This window comes from Hydractinia symbiolongicarpus, chromosome 10, assembly GCF_029227915.1.
Source record: "Hydractinia symbiolongicarpus strain clone_291-10 chromosome 10, HSymV2.1, whole genome shotgun sequence".
Taxonomy (NCBI): domain Eukaryota; kingdom Metazoa; phylum Cnidaria; class Hydrozoa; order Anthoathecata; family Hydractiniidae; genus Hydractinia; species Hydractinia symbiolongicarpus.
Genome location: NC_079884.1, coordinates 3,665,601 through 3,685,953, shown reverse-complemented (window position 1 = coordinate 3,685,953; position 20,353 = coordinate 3,665,601). Strand labels below are relative to the sequence as shown.

The 20,353-nt window shown below is 32.3% G+C and overlaps 3 protein-coding genes across 3 annotated transcripts; all 3 read left to right on the top strand.

Moving 5' to 3' along the window:
- The first annotated feature begins 224 nt into the window (after nt 1-224).
- Nucleotides 225-14,264, top strand: LOC130613267 (uncharacterized). The gene is made up of 7 exons (XM_057434608.1): nt 225-2,857; nt 4,232-4,335; nt 5,046-5,361; nt 5,436-5,569; nt 6,385-6,477; nt 8,037-8,572; nt 9,798-14,264. The coding sequence occupies exons 3-7, from the start codon at nt 5,212-5,214 to the stop codon at nt 9,866-9,868; spliced, it is 984 nt and encodes a 327-aa protein (XP_057290591.1). The 5' UTR covers nt 225-2,857; nt 4,232-4,335; nt 5,046-5,211; the 3' UTR covers nt 9,869-14,264.
- A 377-nt stretch (nt 14,265-14,641) lies between these two features.
- On the top strand, nt 14,642-20,218 carry LOC130613266 (tRNA (guanine(37)-N1)-methyltransferase-like). Its single transcript, XM_057434607.1, has 4 exons — nt 14,642-15,424; nt 15,567-18,450; nt 19,069-19,875; nt 19,989-20,218. Exons 2-4 carry the CDS (start codon nt 17,871-17,873, stop codon nt 20,036-20,038), a joined length of 1,437 nt encoding a protein of 478 aa, XP_057290590.1. The 5' UTR covers nt 14,642-15,424; nt 15,567-17,870; the 3' UTR covers nt 20,039-20,218.
- Nucleotides 14,842-15,616, top strand: LOC130612802 (tRNA (guanine(37)-N1)-methyltransferase-like). Its single transcript, XM_057434154.1, has 2 exons — nt 14,842-15,424; nt 15,567-15,616. The coding sequence occupies exons 1-2, from the start codon at nt 14,842-14,844 to the stop codon at nt 15,614-15,616; spliced, it is 633 nt and encodes a 210-aa protein (XP_057290137.1).
- Nucleotides 20,219-20,353: the final 135 nt, after the last annotated feature.

Genomic DNA, 20,353 nt, shown 5'->3' with positions numbered 1-20,353 from the left:
GCTTAAGGTTAATTTGAGAATATTTGCCTGCAAGCCGAGGATTCCGTTTCCCAACTATCGTCCCCCAGGCATTTTGCATGGCCAAATAACGGCTCGGCCCACAAAACCCTGGGATGAGAGCTGCCGTTCCCCGATCTAAACCCGTGTGCAAACAAATTTAATTATAATGCCCTTGATGTCATAGAAATAATTAAAATAATTTTGGAATGTTTTGCGGAACCTCAATTTACTCCATGACTTTTATAATCAAACCATGCCATCATCGGAGAAGAAAAGAGAAAAAAAGACAAAAGGAAGCTGTAGGAAGAAGCCAGCTACCCCCAAAAATGATTTTTGTATATATTGACTTGCTTTATAGAGGATAAAAAATTTATTAAGTCTTTTGTAAATTTTTAGAAATCTGTTCTTGTTCTTGAGATATATACTAAAAATTTAAATATTTAAAAGCTGGAGAAGACATATATCAGAGATTAGATGCTTTTAGCTAGCTATAGCTATGCTCTGAAAAAATGCTGAGACCCAAATAGGCACTGTGCTCTACAAGACAACTCCGTACAAAATCTAACAGCCCACACAGTGTGCAATTTCCCCAATTTGCCTCACATGGCTTGGGATAACACCCAGCTATGGTAACATTTACTGGCCCATATTAAATCGCTGCCAAAGGGTAGATAGATAGATAGATAGATGTTCATATTTTACATGGCTAGCCTTACAAATATCAAGGGATATACCCTGTCTATTATTTCCAGGAGGGGCCATGGCGTAGATGGAGAGTCCTAGAGTATTTAATGCTCATTTTGAGCTACGCAGACCCAATTAGAGCCCGCGCTCTACTAGACAACTCCCGGCAACATCCAACGGCCCACACAGTGTGCCATTTTCCCAATTCCCCTCACATGACTTGGGTTAACCCGGGGCTATGGTAACATTCACTCGCCCATGTTGAATCGCCGTGAAGAGGAATCGAACCCCGGTCTCCCGCACAGAGTACGAGAGCTATAACCACTAATCTACGGCGCCACAACGGTATCGAACCTTGGTCATTCCCACAAAGTGTGAGAGTTGTAACCACCAAGCTATGGTGCCACTGCTGTTGCTAATGAATTTTCTGGCTGCTGTCACTGGGAAAGCCATGTTTAGCCCACACAATGCTTGTTCAGTCAGGGTAAACACTTAATACACCTTTACGATAATTCAATTGTACATGCGTTCCTACGGCTCTCCATCGTTTTACAATATCGGAAAAAGGAGGTAAAAATTGTGTTTTTATGAGAGTTTGTTAGAGATGAAAGCTTGTTTTCTCCCGTTTTTTAACTTCCGTTGTATCAATTTCTTTCAAATTTTCAGGAAACGTTGATAATAATGACATACAACTTATGTGTACTTTTCTTTAAAAACAAAACGTGTCAAGAAAAGTTATTAGGAAAAAACGTGTTTTCTCCTTTAAAAACTCTTTAAAAGTGTGATGTTTACCTCCTCCGATCACAAAATAAGCTGCGATGGAGTGTTAGTTGTCCTAAATTATCGTAAAGGTGTATTAGGCAACGGTAGGCTAATTAGGGCATACCACCTATTTATGTGACTCATTGTAGCCTAATTAGGCCATATGTAAGCTAGTTAACACATTACAATATTTAATGGCTTTTCACACATTCCTAAGAAAAAATCGCAAAAATCTTTGTTCAGAATGGATATTCTACGCGACCATGATTCCAAAATTGCACGGAAGTAAGAATTATGTTAAAATGAAATATATAACCTAATTAGGTTAAGTGTCGCCTATTTAGGTGAACACTGCCACGTTTTCGTCCGCCATATTAATTTTTTCCCTGCGGCGTGAATGGCTGAAATCCATTATTTAAAACAACAAATAATGCCACACAAGGTTTGGGCCATAAGTTACCAATGCGTGATGCAAATAAGACAATAATTGGTGAAAATTATCTGCAAGGTGGACAGATTTGATTCACAATTTGATTCACATTGAGAAACGCAATGATTTCGATGTATTTACAACAGAAAGTTTATGTTCGCCTAGTTAGACTACGGGTAGCCTAATTAAACTACATCACGTCGCCTAACTAAACGACTCGCCCAATTAGGTCATTCTGCCTAATTAGGTGTTTACCCTGACTGTTGTTGAGGGAAAAGTTGATGTTGACATAAACTCTGTTTTTCTGACTTAATAAGTTCTTAAGAGTTTAATGCAGCCAACAGTCCATTTTGAAAACATAAAAATACCATTATATGACAGGCCTAGTTTTAGTACAGGTGTTTGTGTAAAATTATTAAGACACTATATATATATATTTTTGCAACCACCTTTAAACAATTTTGATCCTACTACACTACTTTGTATTAAAAATAAAATGATACGAAAGATTTAATAAAATGATACGAAGTTTTTTATACGAATTATACGAACTAAGTATGAACGTTTTGAGACGATCCCTTATTTTTTTACGCTGTGATTTAAGAACAGTATAATAAAATTATTTCTTTCGAGATTATCGTTTAATTTTTTTTTCTTTGCGCTACAATTTGAACAGATAGTTAATTAATTTTAACTCATGGTGATGTATCGAGACTGCCTATCGAGGAAGCGCGATAAGGCTTCACGCGCGATAGAAATTTAGGAGCAAAAAAAGCTATACGCGATCCTCGATGTTAAGATACCTTTTTACAGTACTGTAAAGTTAGATTTCCCATGTTAATACACACTTTAACATATTGAAACTTGCTGTTTATGCTGCTCAGTTTTAGTGACTGTACAATAATTATTTTAATGGAATGGGAATAGAGTTGGTCAATAATGCAAAACTTGGTTGTTATACAAAGTTGAGTTCCTAAACAAGTGTGACTTTATATTCAATTTCTTTTTTTTTTTTTTGCCAAAGTAAAATGTCACTTTTTTGTTAATGCGATGGTATTTTTGTCTTTGCTGAGTGTTGATAGGAGATTGTTTCTTTCTTAAGAGCCAAATTAAAATATTATAATATATAGTTAAAAAAAACTTTTATTTTTATGTTGAAATACTGCAACTTTAAAAAAAGATGAGTTGATCTAATTTTGTTAGTTGAAAATTTTTTACCTGTCCGTTTCAAATTTTAACTAGCAGAGGCAGAACCTGATTCAAGAAATTATTTTGGGTGTTTCTAGTCACTATGGGTAGCACTGCAGGGAGTGATGTTAATGCAGCCTTTTTAACTTATTTTTCATATGTATTTAATGACATTTGCTGGTAAACTTGTCCTTTTCCATAATAATTTATATATTTTTTGCAATCATACATTCCCATACACAAATAACAGTTAATTAAGAAAGAAAATCAGATAAAAAAATTGTTCAAACTACATGTTAAGTAAAAATACTAAGTTTGCAACAACTTTCTGATCAAGAATGTTATAAATCTCTGCATTTGCTGAGCGCCAACATAGAAAGGCTGTAGTAACAGGTTGTAAATAGAATAAAATGTTGTGAATCTTGGAGGATTTTTTAATAAAGAGAATTATGTTAAAAAATAATATACTTACAGATGTTTTTCTTCTTGTAAAGTTTGCTTAGAAAAGGAATTTATTTGAAATAAAGCGATATTTAACACTATGAAATTGTCTCACTATTTTAAGCACCCATTAAGATGTTCTCAAAACAAAACGTCAACATCTTAATTGATCTGGCTCAGTCCCTATGGTGGTAGACGCATTGTGAAACTGGCAGTGCAAGACAAATAGTAAGGGAAGCACTATCCTAAGCACATTTACCCATATTATAACAATTGTCATGCCATGTCATTATGGCATGTTATCATGGCGTTTCTATTTCAAAGGTAATGTATAATGTGTCATTACTTATGTTCTAAATTTTTTGTGACTCGCATTCCATTTTTCAAATCCAAGAATAAAAAAGTAAATAAATTTGCAGGATTAAACGAGAAAAATTGGTATATTAACAACATGGCCTCTTGTTCTGCAGTGGGATGTTCAAATTATCAAAGAAGGAACCCAGATTTATCATTTTTTTCACTTGCCGACAAACAAAGAAGTTGCCTCTCGTTGGATAGTTAACATAAAAAGAGTTGATATTCCAAAAAATGTATTCCTATGTGAGCATCATTTTGAGAAAGACTGCTTTGACAGATCTGCTGATTTAAGGCATAAACTGCTGGGAGGTAAAGATAAAATTATTGGATTTCTCTCTGTGAACTCTCTGGCCTCCAAATTTATTCTAGGACCCAGAAAACGCAGATTGGTTCGTGGTGCTGTGCCAACAATATTTGCTCATAAACCGCTGGCTGGTAAAAGAACTGTTATCGAAAAGCTTGAGAAGAAAAGGGTAAATTAAAAGTTGTTCTTTTGCTCTGAAGAGTCTTACAATCTTGTGAGATTGCACAGTATAATAAACATCCTTTGAAATTACTATCAGCGATTGATTTGAATCTGACTCTTTTATATGATAGTTTAAAAGCCAATTATGTGTGTTCATAATGCTCTATAGATTATGTGGGCTGGATTCCAATGGACTCCATAGATATATCCAGAGATATGGGTATATTTTACATGGTTAGCCTCACAAATCTGACAGATGTACCTGTCCATTATTTCCAGGAGGGACCATGCATGTGTTAGATGGGGAGTCATTCAGTATTTAATGCTCATTTTAAGCTACGCAGACCCAATTAGGGTCAGTGCTCTACCAGAAGACACAACCTAATTTTCCTCACATGGCTTGGGTTAACCAGGGGTTATGGTAACATTCACTCAAACCCTGCTCTTCCGCGCAAGCTACAGCGCCATTAAAGCTAAGTGCCATTACAGCAGAGAGTAAACAATTTATAATGCTAGAAATGGCGTCTAAGAGTGACCATATTCAGAAAATTTTCAAAATTATTAAAATTCTCACAAGGAATCTGTTTCATGGATACTTCGCATACAAAAAATTAATGATAAAATCGAAAATGGTTCTGTTAATAACTTCAGCTGTAATGACCCAGAACTATTTTAGGAAAAAATACACATTAAATGAAACATGCTTTTTTTTACTAGTTGGTTTCAGAAGCACTAAAAGATGCAGAAGCACGAGAAAAAGCAGAAGCTCTAAAAAAAGCACAGGAACTTGAAAAGGCAGAAGCACTGAAAAAAACAAATAGAAGAAGTGAAAAGAATAGAAGCGCTGAAACAAATAGAAGCACAGAAAAAGGTAGAAGAACATATGAGAAAAGCAGAAGAAAAAGATAAGAAAACAAAATGTGATTGTTGTTTATCTGAAGCAGTTAATAAGAATGTGCATGCTTGCACACGTCATGTTTGTACGCAGACTGGGGTTTTTGTGAGAGTCAAAGCTTGCCAGTTTAATCCCCAAGTGTGTTTTTTTCCATAAATTTAATCTCTCTTTCATTTTATTTTACTTCCAATTAATAATTTTTCTTTGTTCAGCATTCTTGTAAATACGTCCAAGCTACAAACAAATCCAGATCTTTTGGTACACAAACCAAAAATTCCACGACAAGTTACCATATAGAATCTATTTGCAAAACATTTGGTATACCTGAACTAAAGGCAGCAATAATGTAAGTAGTTGTTTCATATACTTCAAATAATTTTAAAAACTGTGCAGAAATTGTGAATTCGTCCTCGTCATAAGTAAAAATCAAACATGACCTGTGAATTACTGTAACGTTTTACCAAAAAATATGGAGATTGTGTGATTAATCTTATACCATTGATTTTAATAAATAAAAATAATTTGTTACCTTTTTAACTGTCAATACTCAAGGCAGAAATAAAAATGTGGCCATGTGCGTAAAACGTGAAATCGTTTGTAGTTTCTTTTGAATAAATAAACCTTCCTTGTTTCCCTAGATCACAAGAATAAATCGATTTAGTTTTTGTATGTGCATTTTATGCCTAGGTAAATTGGATCAGCAAATTTGATATTTTTTCATTTTAATAAAAAATGAAGAAAGAATCATTTAACTCTTTTGATTTTGTCTAAGGTTGCATGGTGGGAGAATAAGCTGCATATGATATCTTTAATGCTGAGGAACATTATAAAAAGTTAAGTTGATAAAAATTATAAAGCAAGTCATAAAACAATCATATTTCGGCTGTGTAAAAAACAATAATAAAAACAGCAATGTTTAAAATTCATAAAAAAAAGTTTTAGATTAGGAGGGTTGGAATCCTATTTTAATAGATTTTTCAGTGCAAAATTGCGATGTTCTAGTTTCTTTGGTCAGTGGGGCTTTAAAAGCCAATTTTTGTTCATAAATTACTTTGTGCTTCTTAATTTAAACACAGTAACATAAATGTATTTGTTGATTAATAGTTTATTCCACTGACACATACGAGGGTTGAGATAGAGATTAATAATTTTTATTCATAGAAATTTGATTCAACAGCATGCTTCAAAGAAAATGATCTTGTCACCTTTCTTGGAAGAGGGAAATACAACATCGAGAACAACACCTGGCATTCAGTAAGCATCCTACTTTTGAGAAATTCTATGATTAAATTTGAGCTTTTTTTAATCTGTTAATACCCTGCAATAGCTTGAATGAGCACTTGTGAAACTAAGGGGCTGTTTATGTGTAAAATATTTCCTCTGTTAGCAGGAAAATGTTTCAGCATGATATCACTTTTACTCTCTGGGTATATGGCATGGGCAAAAAACGTTTTCCTTGGGTGAGAAAATACGATGTGATATGTGTTTATTATCTCTTTAAAAATAGCTGTATTCTGTCCATCTCTGCGCAAAACGGTACCGCAAGTAGCGAGACATACAAACGCGATAATAAAGGATAAGCTCCTGAATTTATCCTTGGGCCACCGTCTAGTCTACAATAATAAGAATCTATTGTTTAGTTTTAAAAATTATGCCAAATCGACATTTATTTATCACATTTACTGTATGAGGCAAAAATATTACCTTATTGAGACTTACTTCCAGGGAGAGGTATATGTTTCCTTGAAACATTTCTTTCTTCTACTAACACATGTCAATGAGATACCATAGAGTGATGCCTGCAAGGAGTATCCCAGCCGCATTTACTACATCTGCTAGGGAGATAACAATAGGCTAAAAGGGTAGTCAGTAGAGCAATTGTTTACAAGTGGAAAATTGTGGCTTTAGGTCTCACATGCACCCCGTCACCCTTGCAGCACTTGCAAAGCTAGTGTGCAGGTTATAAGAATACTTACACCCAAAGAAAAGTTTCAAAATATCATCTAGTTTATAAAAATTTTCTTCCTAAATAAAAATGGTTAGGTCTAAATCATTTCGGCACTCAGCAAGGCTAATGCTGATGTGTTAACAAAATTTCTAGATTTTCATCAGAAAGTTATTGCTAAGGTGGTTATTTCTTAATTTAGATGTAACTTGAACTTAACTTGAAAGGTTTTGTTCTCATGTTCATTGTTAATTTAACTGTTGTTTATGGGAGAGAGATTAAAATTGCTGACGTGAACAACAAGTTTGCTGATGTGAAAAACAAATATACCAAAATAAAGCAGGCAAGTGACATTTCATGTTGGTGATGTATTTTGCCTCTTTCTATTTTTGCTTGAAGCCTGCAAATTTTTTTGAACCTCATAACCTGTTTGCTGCCTCAAAATATACCTTTGTAGCCAAAATCTGGTTTGTTTAAGATTTACACATGGCTAGAAAACGTGATGATATCTTCATCTTAAAATGTAAAAACATACCGAAAATAAATACTCCTATAGATACAAAGTATATAAAAAAGGAAAATATTAAAAGGAGACCTATAAAAACCTGACAGCATCACTTCCAAACCAAAATATTTGGATGGAAATACACAAAATCAAGTTTACTTCGAAATTATAACTTAAATTGGAAAAATTGATTTTGCAATATTTCATCAGTTGAATTTTACAATTGGAAAATTTTTTAGAGTTGGTACGGTTACGACAAACAAGCAATTTTTGCTCTGTTGGAAAAATAAAAGCAGCACTAAATTTACTAGAATGATGGCACATTTTCTTCTTAGTAAAACTTTATTTTTTTATTATCTATAGATCAAACAGGATGGATTTGGAAAAAGAGAATGACCTTTCTTTAAATATAAAGAAGAAGAAACAGAAAGATTCTATGGTCAATTTTACTTCTCTCTTACCAGAAGGTGTTCAAAATATGAAAGAACTTAATCGTGATATGTTCACTGTTAATACTGTTTTTCCATGTATAAAATGCAGATCGATCTCTTGTGAGAAAATTTTATCTATTTTTCGTCGTAAATTACTGAAAAGGCCTAATTTTAAGCGAATTCGAAAAGGTCAAGATGGTGATGAAAGAAGTAAAATAATTTTACTGTGTCCGGATATCACATCCCTGGATGAGTTTACAACAAGTCAGAAAACTATTTTAGATGAAGAAGGAGCATTGTTTACAACGCATGAAATTGAGTTGACATATAAGGATTTTAATTTGGAAGAGATCCTGAAAAAGGTTTTGCCTGAAGATTCAGAGGAGTTGGTTAGTTCTTTTGAAACTGTTGGACATATTGCACATGTAAACCTTAAAGAAAACTTACTGGATTTTAAGCATCTGATTGGTATGTCGTCGCTTTGAAACAAAAAGGCCTTAAGTGCATTTTTCTTATTTTGAGGAAAAGCAAAAACAAAAATTGACTTGGAGTTATTTCTTGAGCTATTAGCCAAAAAATGAAAATTCTTGGTAATAAAAGAGGTAATTTAGGATACTTTAAATATGTCTTACACTTTTTTTGATATCGACATTTTCTGTGCCAATTTTGAAAGAAAAGTGACTTAAGGCATTTTAACGTTAACCTTTTTGCATTTCTCTTATTTTGAGAAGAAGAAGAAGAAAAATTGGCTTCACAATATTTTTTGACCTATTAGCCATAGAATGAAAATTTTTGGTAATAAAAGAGGTAATTTGGAATACTTTAAATATGTCTTACACTTTTTTGGATTTGGACAGTTTTGGAGCCAATTTTGAAAGAAAAGTGACTTAAGGCTTTTTAACGTTAACTTTTTAAAAAATAACATCAAGGGGTAATGAAAAATAAACATGAATGTTAAAATCATTGGGAAAAAAAAAGTATTTGCTTTAAGAAATGTTCATTTTATTGGACTTTGGCCTGGGTGTCAGTAACTAGTTTTATAAAAAATTGTTAAAGATCTTGGTATTAATGAGGGCACGTAAAATTTATGTTACAGACGGAATCATAGAAAATGTACCTCAGGGCAAACTTTAACTTTATAAGTAATATTTTTTGATTTTATTATCAGAATTCAAATAAATAAGACTAGAGTAATCTAACACCACCCTCAGGGATGAAAAGTCAAGGAATTATAAAACGTGGTTTAAAGTTTGTAAGTTGAAGTTAGAAGAAGTTAACTGCAGTTTGGTTTTTGAATTTTTTGGTTACACAGTACAATCTTGTAAACGATATTCAGTTAAGAGAAGAGAAAAGGTCATGCAAATAGAAGTTTAGTAGAACCTTTTGCAGAACATTACTAGTATACACAGTCTATCTATTTACTAAATATATCGTTAAAAAAATTAGAAATATTCAATTGGAACAGAAAATACAAATAAATTTAAATATATTCACCACGTGATGTCATGGATAGGGGGAGGGAGGTATCATTTGATACTGCCACCCTAATTTCACTGCCACGTGGTGAAACCCCACGTTTCTTTCCTTAGAATTTTTGTTTAATCAAACACTGTTTAAGATTTGTGAAAACCTTTGTATGCATGTTTAGTTAAAAATAGAAGTAGTTGATTGCAGTTTTTTTACATTATTTTAGGCTACTATACAATGCACATAGCAACAGATATCTTAGAAGATATTGAGCCAAGAATAGAGAAGTTTATTTAAAAATAAATTTCATTTGTAAATATATTATTAAATCTAGAAATAAATTAGATTGAATGGAACAAAAAATAAAAAATAAAATATTCTCAGAACACGATGTTGTAGATGGAGAAAGGGCGGTAATCATTTGATACTGATACCCTCATTCCACTGCCACGTTGTGATACAATCTCTGACTCCAAGTCCCACCCCTTAGAAATTTTTGTTTAATCAAACATTTTTCAAGGTTGTTCAAGAATCTTTGTATGCATGTAAAGTTAAAAATAGAAGTTTTTGCATTATTTTGTAGGTTATTTACTTTATAAATGAGACAAACATTTATGAAAATAAAAGTTTCGTAAAATAATTTTGAGAATATTGTTAGTATTGCAGTCTATCTAAATTGTTAATATATTAAATCTAGAAATAAATTAGGAAAATTTAAATGGAACAAAAAATAAAAATAAAATTGAAATATTGAAATCACTGGTAGAGTGTAACAATCATTTTGTAACTGGTAGGTTATCAAAAAAGGAATGGTGTCGTTCTGGAATCAACCCTTTAGAACAAAGTTTCTTTAAATCTTCTTTTTTTTGTGATGAAATACCACAAGGAAATGGATATTTTTCCATATGCTTTTTCCTCTGAACCAATTCTTTCTTTCTTATTTCTCTTTTTGGAGCAGAAAATGTAGCTTTGCGATACCCCTCATCATAGCTGTATTTAAAAAAGATTTGCTCAGGATTGTTGTACTCAAATTTTAATTCAACGATCTCTGACCAGTAGACTTTGTTTACTTTCCTATTTGACATACCTATTGTTTCATTTAAAGCCTTTTGTTGCTCCTTCTCTTTGGCAGTCATCTCCTCCTCTGTCTTATCAAGCATCACTGAATTGAATTCAGGAAAGGCAGATACATTTTTGTAATCAATAATATCTCTGTGGTTTAGAACTTCCAGAAAACATCGATTCTTTTTGAAAGCACATTTGATAATAGTTTCCCATTCAGCAGATGTGTAAATGGTTTTATTCCTAACCATTTGTTCAATCATGGAATGTGCATTGTCATTCTCACTATGTGAATGACCTGACACAAGATAGATTAAAGTGATGGAATTGATCCCACACGTGTACATTATATCAGATAGCATGATAAATATCATGCGATTGTTGTTTTGTCCTCCACATCTATCGCAAAATAAGAAAAAGTCACGAATTCCATCTTCGGATCTTTTTTGGATGAACTTCTTCAAACAAGTTGCAACTTCAACTGACCCCTTTCGACACTGTGATTTATTCCAAAAATAACAGTAAGTATCCATGTTATCTAGCTCAGTGATGGTAAAATTGTGGTTGGTTAATCTACGTGAATAGTAAAAGGAACTTGTTTGTCCGAAGGGACATAGCAAGACCTTTTGAAGATCAAAGGCTGCAGCAAGAACATCAGTATTTTCACTGGCCATTTTTTTACAGGTTTCTTTAATCTCTCGAACACGATCTTTATCATGAAGATGGTTCTTTTGAGACTGTTCAACTTCTTTATCAATTTGTGTCTTGTCAAGATTGTTGTATGCCTCACATGTGTCGCATTTATCTTTTTTTGGCTGTTGAAACTTCAAATTAAATTTTTCCTTGAAGACACGATAATAAAACGCATAGTTTTCTAAGGTGTACCCCTTTTTGCTGCACCACTCACTGTACATCCTATACATTTCAGCTACGCTGAGTTCTTTTGGTAAATACTCATATTTGGCATCTTTTCTCACATAATGAGACTCAACAACTTTGAAACAGCTGATGTGTTCAATTACTAGCTTCTCTCTCTCCTCCGAAGTTTTATGATTTTTGTGCCTGCCTCTGCCATCGACCAATGGAGCTCCTGTGTCTGTGACATTGCTCAAAACAGTACGAACTCTTTTCTCATTAATTCCAAGTGTGTTGAGGAACATAGTAGAGCACACTTTGACTTGTACACCATTTCTGATCAAAGTGTACAGCCTTGATGGAGGATCAATGCGGAGAACATGTCTTTCAAACTTTCTCTTCTTAACAGGCAAACCCAGCTTTGTGGCAAATTCTTCATTTTCTTTTATAGCAGTCAATCTTTTTTTCTCTATATCTAGGTGCAAAAGAATAAGTTGAATTCCTGTTTTTCACACTCACTCAATATGGTCTATTTTTTTGTGTCCAAGTTTAGCAAGTCTTTTCCTGCTAAATTGTTTCCTTTAAATAATAAATAGATCAACACCTGGAATCTCTATGTTCTTTGGAGCATCCTCATAAACACCACTCTCATCATCCATGTTCTTTGATCTTTCTGAAAAATAAATTAAACTACGTTCAGGATGAACGAATGTAGTAGTTTGCAACACTAAAGTAGATTCAAAATTTTGACCTACAGTCTTAGCCAGGGACTTTTTATTAACTATACCAAAATTTCAGAACTTACCATCCTCCTGCCCAATAAATTTTTCTTCACTACCTAAAAGGGAAGGAATATCACTGCTTAAAATATTTTATTGCTTTAATCAATTCTTTTTGTATGTTATTTGGAAGTTTGTGATTTTTCATGAAAACAAAATCCTAAAAAGCCACTTTTAAAGCTAAAAAATAAAAGGTAAAGATTAATAATTCAGACCCAGACAAAAATAAAACCACATTCCCTGCTGTATTACCTAGTACTAATTTACTGACATCAAAGAGGTCTTCCGGTACTTCAAACGATGGTGATTCTATAAAAAATATTAAAAAATAAAGCAAGATGTTAAAATAAGGAAACTCTAAAAATAGGCAATAATAAAGAGAAAACTTAAAAATAAAAATCTTTACCTAGATATATATACTTTGTATGATTACGAGGCAAATAAATAAAACAGTCAAATAAGGTATTTTAATTTTGTTACCAGGTTTGGAGTCCAAAATGCCTGCTTGTTTCAGAGTTGAATTTAGGGTCTCATTTCCTAGGTTGAAATCTTTAAACACTGGGTAAAGATTTTCTGGATTATCTATAAAAACATAAGAATCAGACGGTATTACAAAAGGTACTAAATGCTGTAAGTTTTCTAACCTTAAAATTAGAAAAAATTAAATGAAGCAGAAGTGTACCTGATTTTTTAGTCAAAATTTGAATAGGTCTGTCATCGCTTTCCTTGTAAAGGTTTTCCGTTTCCCATGAAGAAATTTCTTGGTCAACATCCCACTTTACAAGCCACCTACTTCCTGATTTCCCAGTGATTGACCCAAATACCCTTGCATCCAACCAAGCCTTCCCAAAGTAAGAATATGATTAAGAATACGATCCTCTACTTTAATCTGTTTTCTGTCAAAACGCCATGCTTCTGTCGATACTCTTGAAGCTATTTTTATTCTATTCATGTCTTATAAACTTATAATCTAAACTAACAAAACTAACTATAAGACTACAGATTACTGAACTTGGTTAAAACACATCTTTACACAATTTCCGAAATATGGACATTTGATTTTGTCATGCAAAACATTCGAAATGCCATGCAAAAGCTTCTTGGTTAAAATTCGAAAAGCGAAAATGTATCTTCATAACTTTATTCTTTCCAAAAGAGCAAGGTCAGTTTAATCCTTGTAAGCAGCATAATAGGAAAGCTAAGTATAGGTAAGGAACTATAATGCAAGTATTCAATAGCAAAGAAATTTCCCAGCAGCTTGAATGCAAAGAAATCCCAATCCAAAAAGTACAAACAAGTGTATAACAGTAACCTTATGTTGTGACAAAAAAAGTTTTTGACTTAGAAAAATCCTATTTAAGAGGATAAGTATGATAAGTAACAAATTTGGTTATAAACTCCTTACCATTACTGCAGCCCTATGTTATAGGCCTCACAGGCTTTTTTAGGAATAAAAAGCCTTAAGTATGACATTGGGACTTAAGTCTTTTTAGTTTGAAAAATAATTAAAGTTAAAAAGACTTAAGTCCAGTTTTTTATCAATACTGCATTTAAGTCTTTTTAGATCTATATTACCTGTACTTAAAGCTTTTTACATCTAAGACCTTGATTGGCCTCCAAAACTTACAAATATAAAAACATGTAAATAAAACTCATTTTAAATGAGAAATTTAGGAACTTAAGGCTTTTTAAACCTGAAGAATGATAGTACTAATATGAATCCACCATTAGTTTATTTTTCAAAAAAATGCACTTAAGGCTTTTTAATTTTAAAGCGACGATGTATAAATATTTTTTTTGCATATTTTTTGTTAAAAAATGGCTCTGTATGCAATTTTACGGTACATTCAAACAATTGACATGTTCTCACCAAATTTGCATACATCATTTCTTTCTTTAGGAGATTCCTTTTTCACTTAGTGATATTGTAGTTTTCACTATTTATAGGCTACTTGTCAGCATTGGCCAATTTATAATATATTTAAAAGCTTGTTTCAGATTTACTGCATTTTCTGATAATGCCACAAAAGCTTTTATCTGTTTGCACATATGTACTTTGACAAGTGTGCACACGCTAGCAAAAAAAGGCTTGTGAGCTTTTTGCACTATAGCAGAGATTGCAGTCAAATCGAAATTAGCCTTTACACTGTAATAGTGTGTCACACTGTAATAATGACCAACAATGTTTGTCCAACTTCAATACTTTTTCTAAAAACTTCTATGGGTTGGTATAAGTTTACACAAAAACAATCTAACACGGTATTAACTGTTATAGTGCCTTAGTATAAATGCTGGCCCTTTGAGAGACATAGGACCCGTCAGAAAGAAAGAATGTTGAAGTTGATATTCTGTTTATTTGCAGGTACAGTTGTGATGGATAAACACTTTAATGTAAAAACAGTTGTCAATAAAACTATTGTTGAAGAAACTTTTGGATTTTCTAAATTGAAAATTCTTTGTGGTAAAGATAATATGTATGCAACAGTGCAGGAGTATGGTTGCATATTTGAGTTTGATTACTCTAAAGTCTATTGGAACTCTCGGTTGCATAATGAACATAAAAGAATTGTGTAAATGCTAAATCCAAACGATGTTGTCTTTGACGTTTTTGCTGGAGTTGGACCATTCTCTATTCCAGCAGCTAAAAAGAAATGTTTGGTTTATGCTAACGATTTAAACGAATTTTCTTATGAAACGCTGGTGCACAATGCTGAACTAAACAATGTCTGTGAGAATTTTACATGTTTTAATATGGATGGCCGTGATTTTTTAAATGAAATTGTATGCAAGGAAATTTGCTCCATTAGTCACAATATTACAAAGCACATTGTAATGAACCTGCCTGCTTTAGTTCCTAGTTTTCTTGACATATTTAAGAAGAAATATGATAACTTTGACATACCATTAACCCAATGTAACAAAGTTTTTGTGCATTGTTATTGTTTCTGTAAAAGTAAAACTCCACAAGAAGACGCTGAGAGATTAGTTTCAGAATCTATTGGTCTTGACATTTCCACTAATGCTAAAACCCACCTGGTGAAAAAAGTTTCACCGAATGAAGTAATGATGTGTGTTTCATTTAAATTATACTGGTTTGAGTCAAAATGCATCTGCGAGGAGGGTGAAACCTTGGTGACACGAAAAAGACCAGGGGAAGGTGAATTCTTTTTTTTCTACCAGAAAAAAATTCAGAAAAACATCAATATTAACTAGACTTATGTTTTGTAAGCATGTAATAAATTGCAAATAAATTAATTTTTTTTGCTACATTTGAATGTATTCTTTTTGTTACTCAATAGGTGATTTTTATCCTGTCATTGTGGAAAAGTCTAGACGTTCAGATGAATAAAAAGAGACATCATGCAGATTGATAACTGGTCTCCACTGGACAATGGCGGCAATGAAATCATCTTACTATGATACAAATTTGATAAGATGTGATGTATTACTTTTAGTTATATTATGCATACAAATTAACATTTTTTCCAAGTACAGTTCACATGCATGACGAAACTGTATTCTTGAAACTCAAGTGGTTTCAATTAATGTTTTTGCCATGTGTCTGTGTAACAACATTTAGCAACAAATTTTGTATGGGAAGCGAATTCCATTGGTACAAAGTTTGTGCTGTTTCTGGGGTTTTTTACCTGCGACTATGATCCATATTGTTTGATGACGTAACTACACTTACAGAATAAACCTCTGTTAGGATCATTTCTTCAATTGACCTGCAAGCAACATGGGTTTTTTAGAAGATAAAACAGTGTTTTAGTAAGATAATAATCATTACTGAATTAAAAAAGGTATTTTCTTTGAAATATGGAGTCTGATTAATAGTTCATTCTATAGTTCTATTTGGTTTTGATGCATCTTGTTAGTAGGATAACAACAAGATATTTGGAGTAAGTCATTTTATAGAGTAAGATGTTATTGTTATGTTTTTTTGAGTTCTTCTCAGTTAATAAAAAAGTGACTTTGTGTCTTTACCTTATTCTAGTACTCTAATCATATGTGTTTTTATTTGAAACTTAAAAACGTACATGTTTTTTATAGAAACAACAACAGTTGATGTGCTTTTTTATAAGCCTGAAATGTTTTTTCGTTAAAAAATAAGGAACTAATGGCCAGATTAATGGAAAATGTAGTTTTATTTATAAAAACATACATGCATAATAGTACAGAAAAAACAAAAGTATTTGGTCTTTTATTAATCCTAGACTCAATGTTTATTCCTTTAACTTTTTAAGGGATTCAGGCAAAGTATTTCTTAACATGTTCTGTATAATGTTTGACACATCTAATGAAGAACATAAGCTAGGTTCTTTTAAAAAACCATGTATTGCATTTTACTAAGTCTTGAGCTTATCTTATTTTCAATCTGTTTGCTATCTTGTTTGTTTGTTTGTTTGTTTGATTGTTTTGCTTGTTTATGTACCAGCAGTTCAATGCTCTCTATAATTTTTTGACCTGTGATGCCTAAATTTTAAAAATTGTTAAAAACTGTTTTGGCCTGTTTTCTGGTTTGTAAACATACAATTATGTCATTTTTGTCTGGATGATGTCATTCAGATCTTTTTTATTCTAATTATTTAAGGTCAAGCAAATTTAGGGGCTTAAGAACATTGTGAGTGAGAGAGAGAGTTGTTAATACTTTGTTTTGTTTTATTTCGTTCTTGTGTGAGGTTATTACTGATCTTTTAGGCAAAAACCCTTTTTATGTGCATTTTTAGTTACTTAATTTGCTCTGCTGTTAAAGTGTATCAGCATTGGTTATCAGAATAATGAATCCTATATTTTCATGTATTTGATTTTTAGGATATATCAATGCATGCATATGCGTAATTTGTTGATAATCTAATATCTTAGTAGGGAATTCCTATTAAGTTGCTTTCTAAAACTGGCATTTTGGTTACATGTTACACTATTTGCTTTTATTTACTTTCTGGCATATAAAGCTGTTTATTTATAAAAGTTAAATTAATTGTATGAATAATGTATAAATCATACTTGGTCGAGACAACCCACTATTTAATCTCAGATTGTTTATTATATTTCACTTGAACCACTCTCACAACAGCAGCAGTAAGCTTTTGGTGGCCCGGGCTCAATTTTGCATAAGGAACAGACAGATAATGTATGTAATGTAGATTGGTCTTTAAACCATGTTAGCTCTTCCTGAAATACTGTGGTTGGCTTGAACTTTTGCCATTGATATGTAAAGAATTTATATGCTTTCTCTTGTTTGTGTACAAATAATTTGAGTTAACCATGTGTTATTTGAGTTAACCATGAATTAAACTTTTATTAAACAAAATTTTTCCTGTAATAGATGATCACATCAGCAAAAACAAAATCTTATAGTGGTTTTAGTAGTAGCCAGAATGCTCAAAATGAGCATTCCACTTACTACCAGAACTTTATGAGCATGGAGTAAATAATTTCATGTGAAGTTTGCAATAAGTTGTATTATGCTGATCAATAAATTTGTTCGTCAACTTTTTAACACAGCGTGAGAAATTAGCTTTAAAAGCCAGGAAAAAAGTTTATCCATAGGTGTTGAAACTCTCAGGTGAGGTAAAAATTGCACCCTATTTCCTAAGCAGATGTTGACACCTATATCTCCTGTTGACTTGATTTTATTCATGTTTTATCTATGTAGATTTAACAGTATGGATCAGAATAAAAAGGAGGAAAAAAAGAAACAGAAAAAGAAAGATCCTGTGACTAATTTTACTTCTCTCTTACCAGAAGGTGTTCGAAATATGAAAGAACTTAATCGTGATATGTTCACTGTTAGTGCTGTTTTTCCATGTATAAAATGCAGACCAATCTCTTGTGGGAAAATTTCATCTATGTTTCGTCATCAATTAATAAACAGATCAAATTTCAAAAGAATTCGGGATGACCGTGATAGTGTTGAAAAAAGCAAAATAATTTTACTGCGGCCTGACATCAGATCCTTGGATGAGTTTACAACAAGTCAGAAAAGTATTTTAGATGAAGAAGGAGCAACGTTTACAAGGCATGAAATTGAGTTGACTTATAAAGATTTTAATTTGGAAGAGATCCTGAAAAAGGTTTTGCCTAAAAACACAGAGGAGTTGGTTAGTTCTTTTGAAACTGTTGGACATATTGCACATGTTAACCTTAAAGAAAACTTGCTGGATTTTAAGCATCTGATTGGTATGTATTCCCCACAAATTTGCAAAAGGAGGACATCTATTTTTTAGCATTTATCAGTATTCAGTTTTATATTTTGCCTTTAAATAATTAATTAATTAAGTTAATAATAGTTAAATTAGTAGTTATTATATAGTTATTTTGCAACATTTTGCCATTGAATTGCCATTTTGTCTATCTTAACTAAGGAATAGTTCAAGAAATTATACTTTGTACGCACTAATTTTTGTGTGCCTTGATTTGCGTGCACTTAAAAAGAGTTGTTGGGTTGGTAGTCTTTATTAAAACACCCTACAGATAACAAAATATAAAATAAAAAAATGCTACGCAAAAAGAACATCTTGGCATAAAATAAAGTAGTAATAGATTGCAGGATGTGTAAGAATGTAAACATCCCGATGCTTTACAATTTAAGAGTTGCGAGGTCTGTCTTCTTATTTAAATAGTAGGTGTTGATTAATAATTGAGCAAGTTGTTCTTGTGTTGCTTTTGTAGAGGGATTATAACGTTGGGAAAATGATTAAATAGTTAATGTGTGACAAGCGTGAAGAACTAGTTAAAACACAAAACAGTGTTTTAGGATAATCTATAGTTTTATATCAATGTTTTGTTTATTTGCAGGTACGTTGTTGTTGGATAAGAATCCCAATATCAAAACAGTTGTCAATAAAACTAATTCTATTGAAGAAACTTTTAGATTTTTTAAAATGGAGCTACTTGCTGGTGAAGACGATATGTATGCAACAGTGCAGGAACATGGTTGTGTATTTAAGTTTGATTACTCTACAGTCTATTGGAACTCTCGGCTACAAACCGAACATCAAAGAATTGTGGAAATACTAAATCCAAACGATGTTGTTTTCGATGTTTTTGCAGGGGTTGGACCATTTGCTGTTCCAGCAGCTAAAAAGAAATGTGTGGTTTATGCCAACGATTTAAATAAATTTTCTTATAAAGCACTGGTGCACAATGCTGAACTAAATAAAGTCAGTGAGAATGTTAAATGTTTTAATATGGATGGTCGGGAATTTTTAAATCAGGTTATATGCAAGGAACTTTGTTCTATAAGTCACAATGTAACAAAGCATATTGTAATGAACCTGCCTGCTTTAGCTCCTACTTTTCTTGATGTATTCAAGGAGAAATATGATAACTTTGACATACCATTAACCCAATGTAACAAAATTTTTGTGCATTGTTATTGTTTCTGTAAAAGTAAAACTCCACAAGAAGACGCTGAAGTATTAGTTTCAGAATCTATTGGTCTTGACATTTCCACCAATGTTAAAACCCACCTGGTCAGGAGAGTTGCACCGAATAAAGTTATGATGTGTGTTTCATTTAAATTATTTTGGTTTGAACCAAATGCGTCAAAATGCACATGTGAAGAAAGTGTGACGTTGGTAACCAGAAAAAGACTGATAGAAGGTGAGTGCTTGCCTTTTTTTACCAGAATGAAATAAAGTAAAGCATGGACAATATGAACCATATTTTTATTATTGCAAGAGTTTGTAGTTACTTCTTAATCTTTTATTTTATAGGTGGTTGTTATTCAATTGTTGCTGAAAAATCGAAACGTTTAGATAGTTAGAGACATATCATTCCTGTGAAGAACAGTAGCAACAAACACAGTGGCAGCATTGTTAACCTGTCTTTATTAACCTGTAAATATAAAGTGAAATCAGATGTATGCAAACTAATGTGCTTGGATTTTAAAAACGATTTTTATTTTACTTCATATACATACTATTGTCTTTATTATTTGTTTATACACAGTTGTTGTTTTTTATTTTAGTCATATTAAGGGTGAGTTACACTATTATTAACTTTTCAGCAATCCATTTCAATAACCTCGAAAATAATAATACAGTGAATACATTTTTGTTAAGAATGATGACCAAAAGCC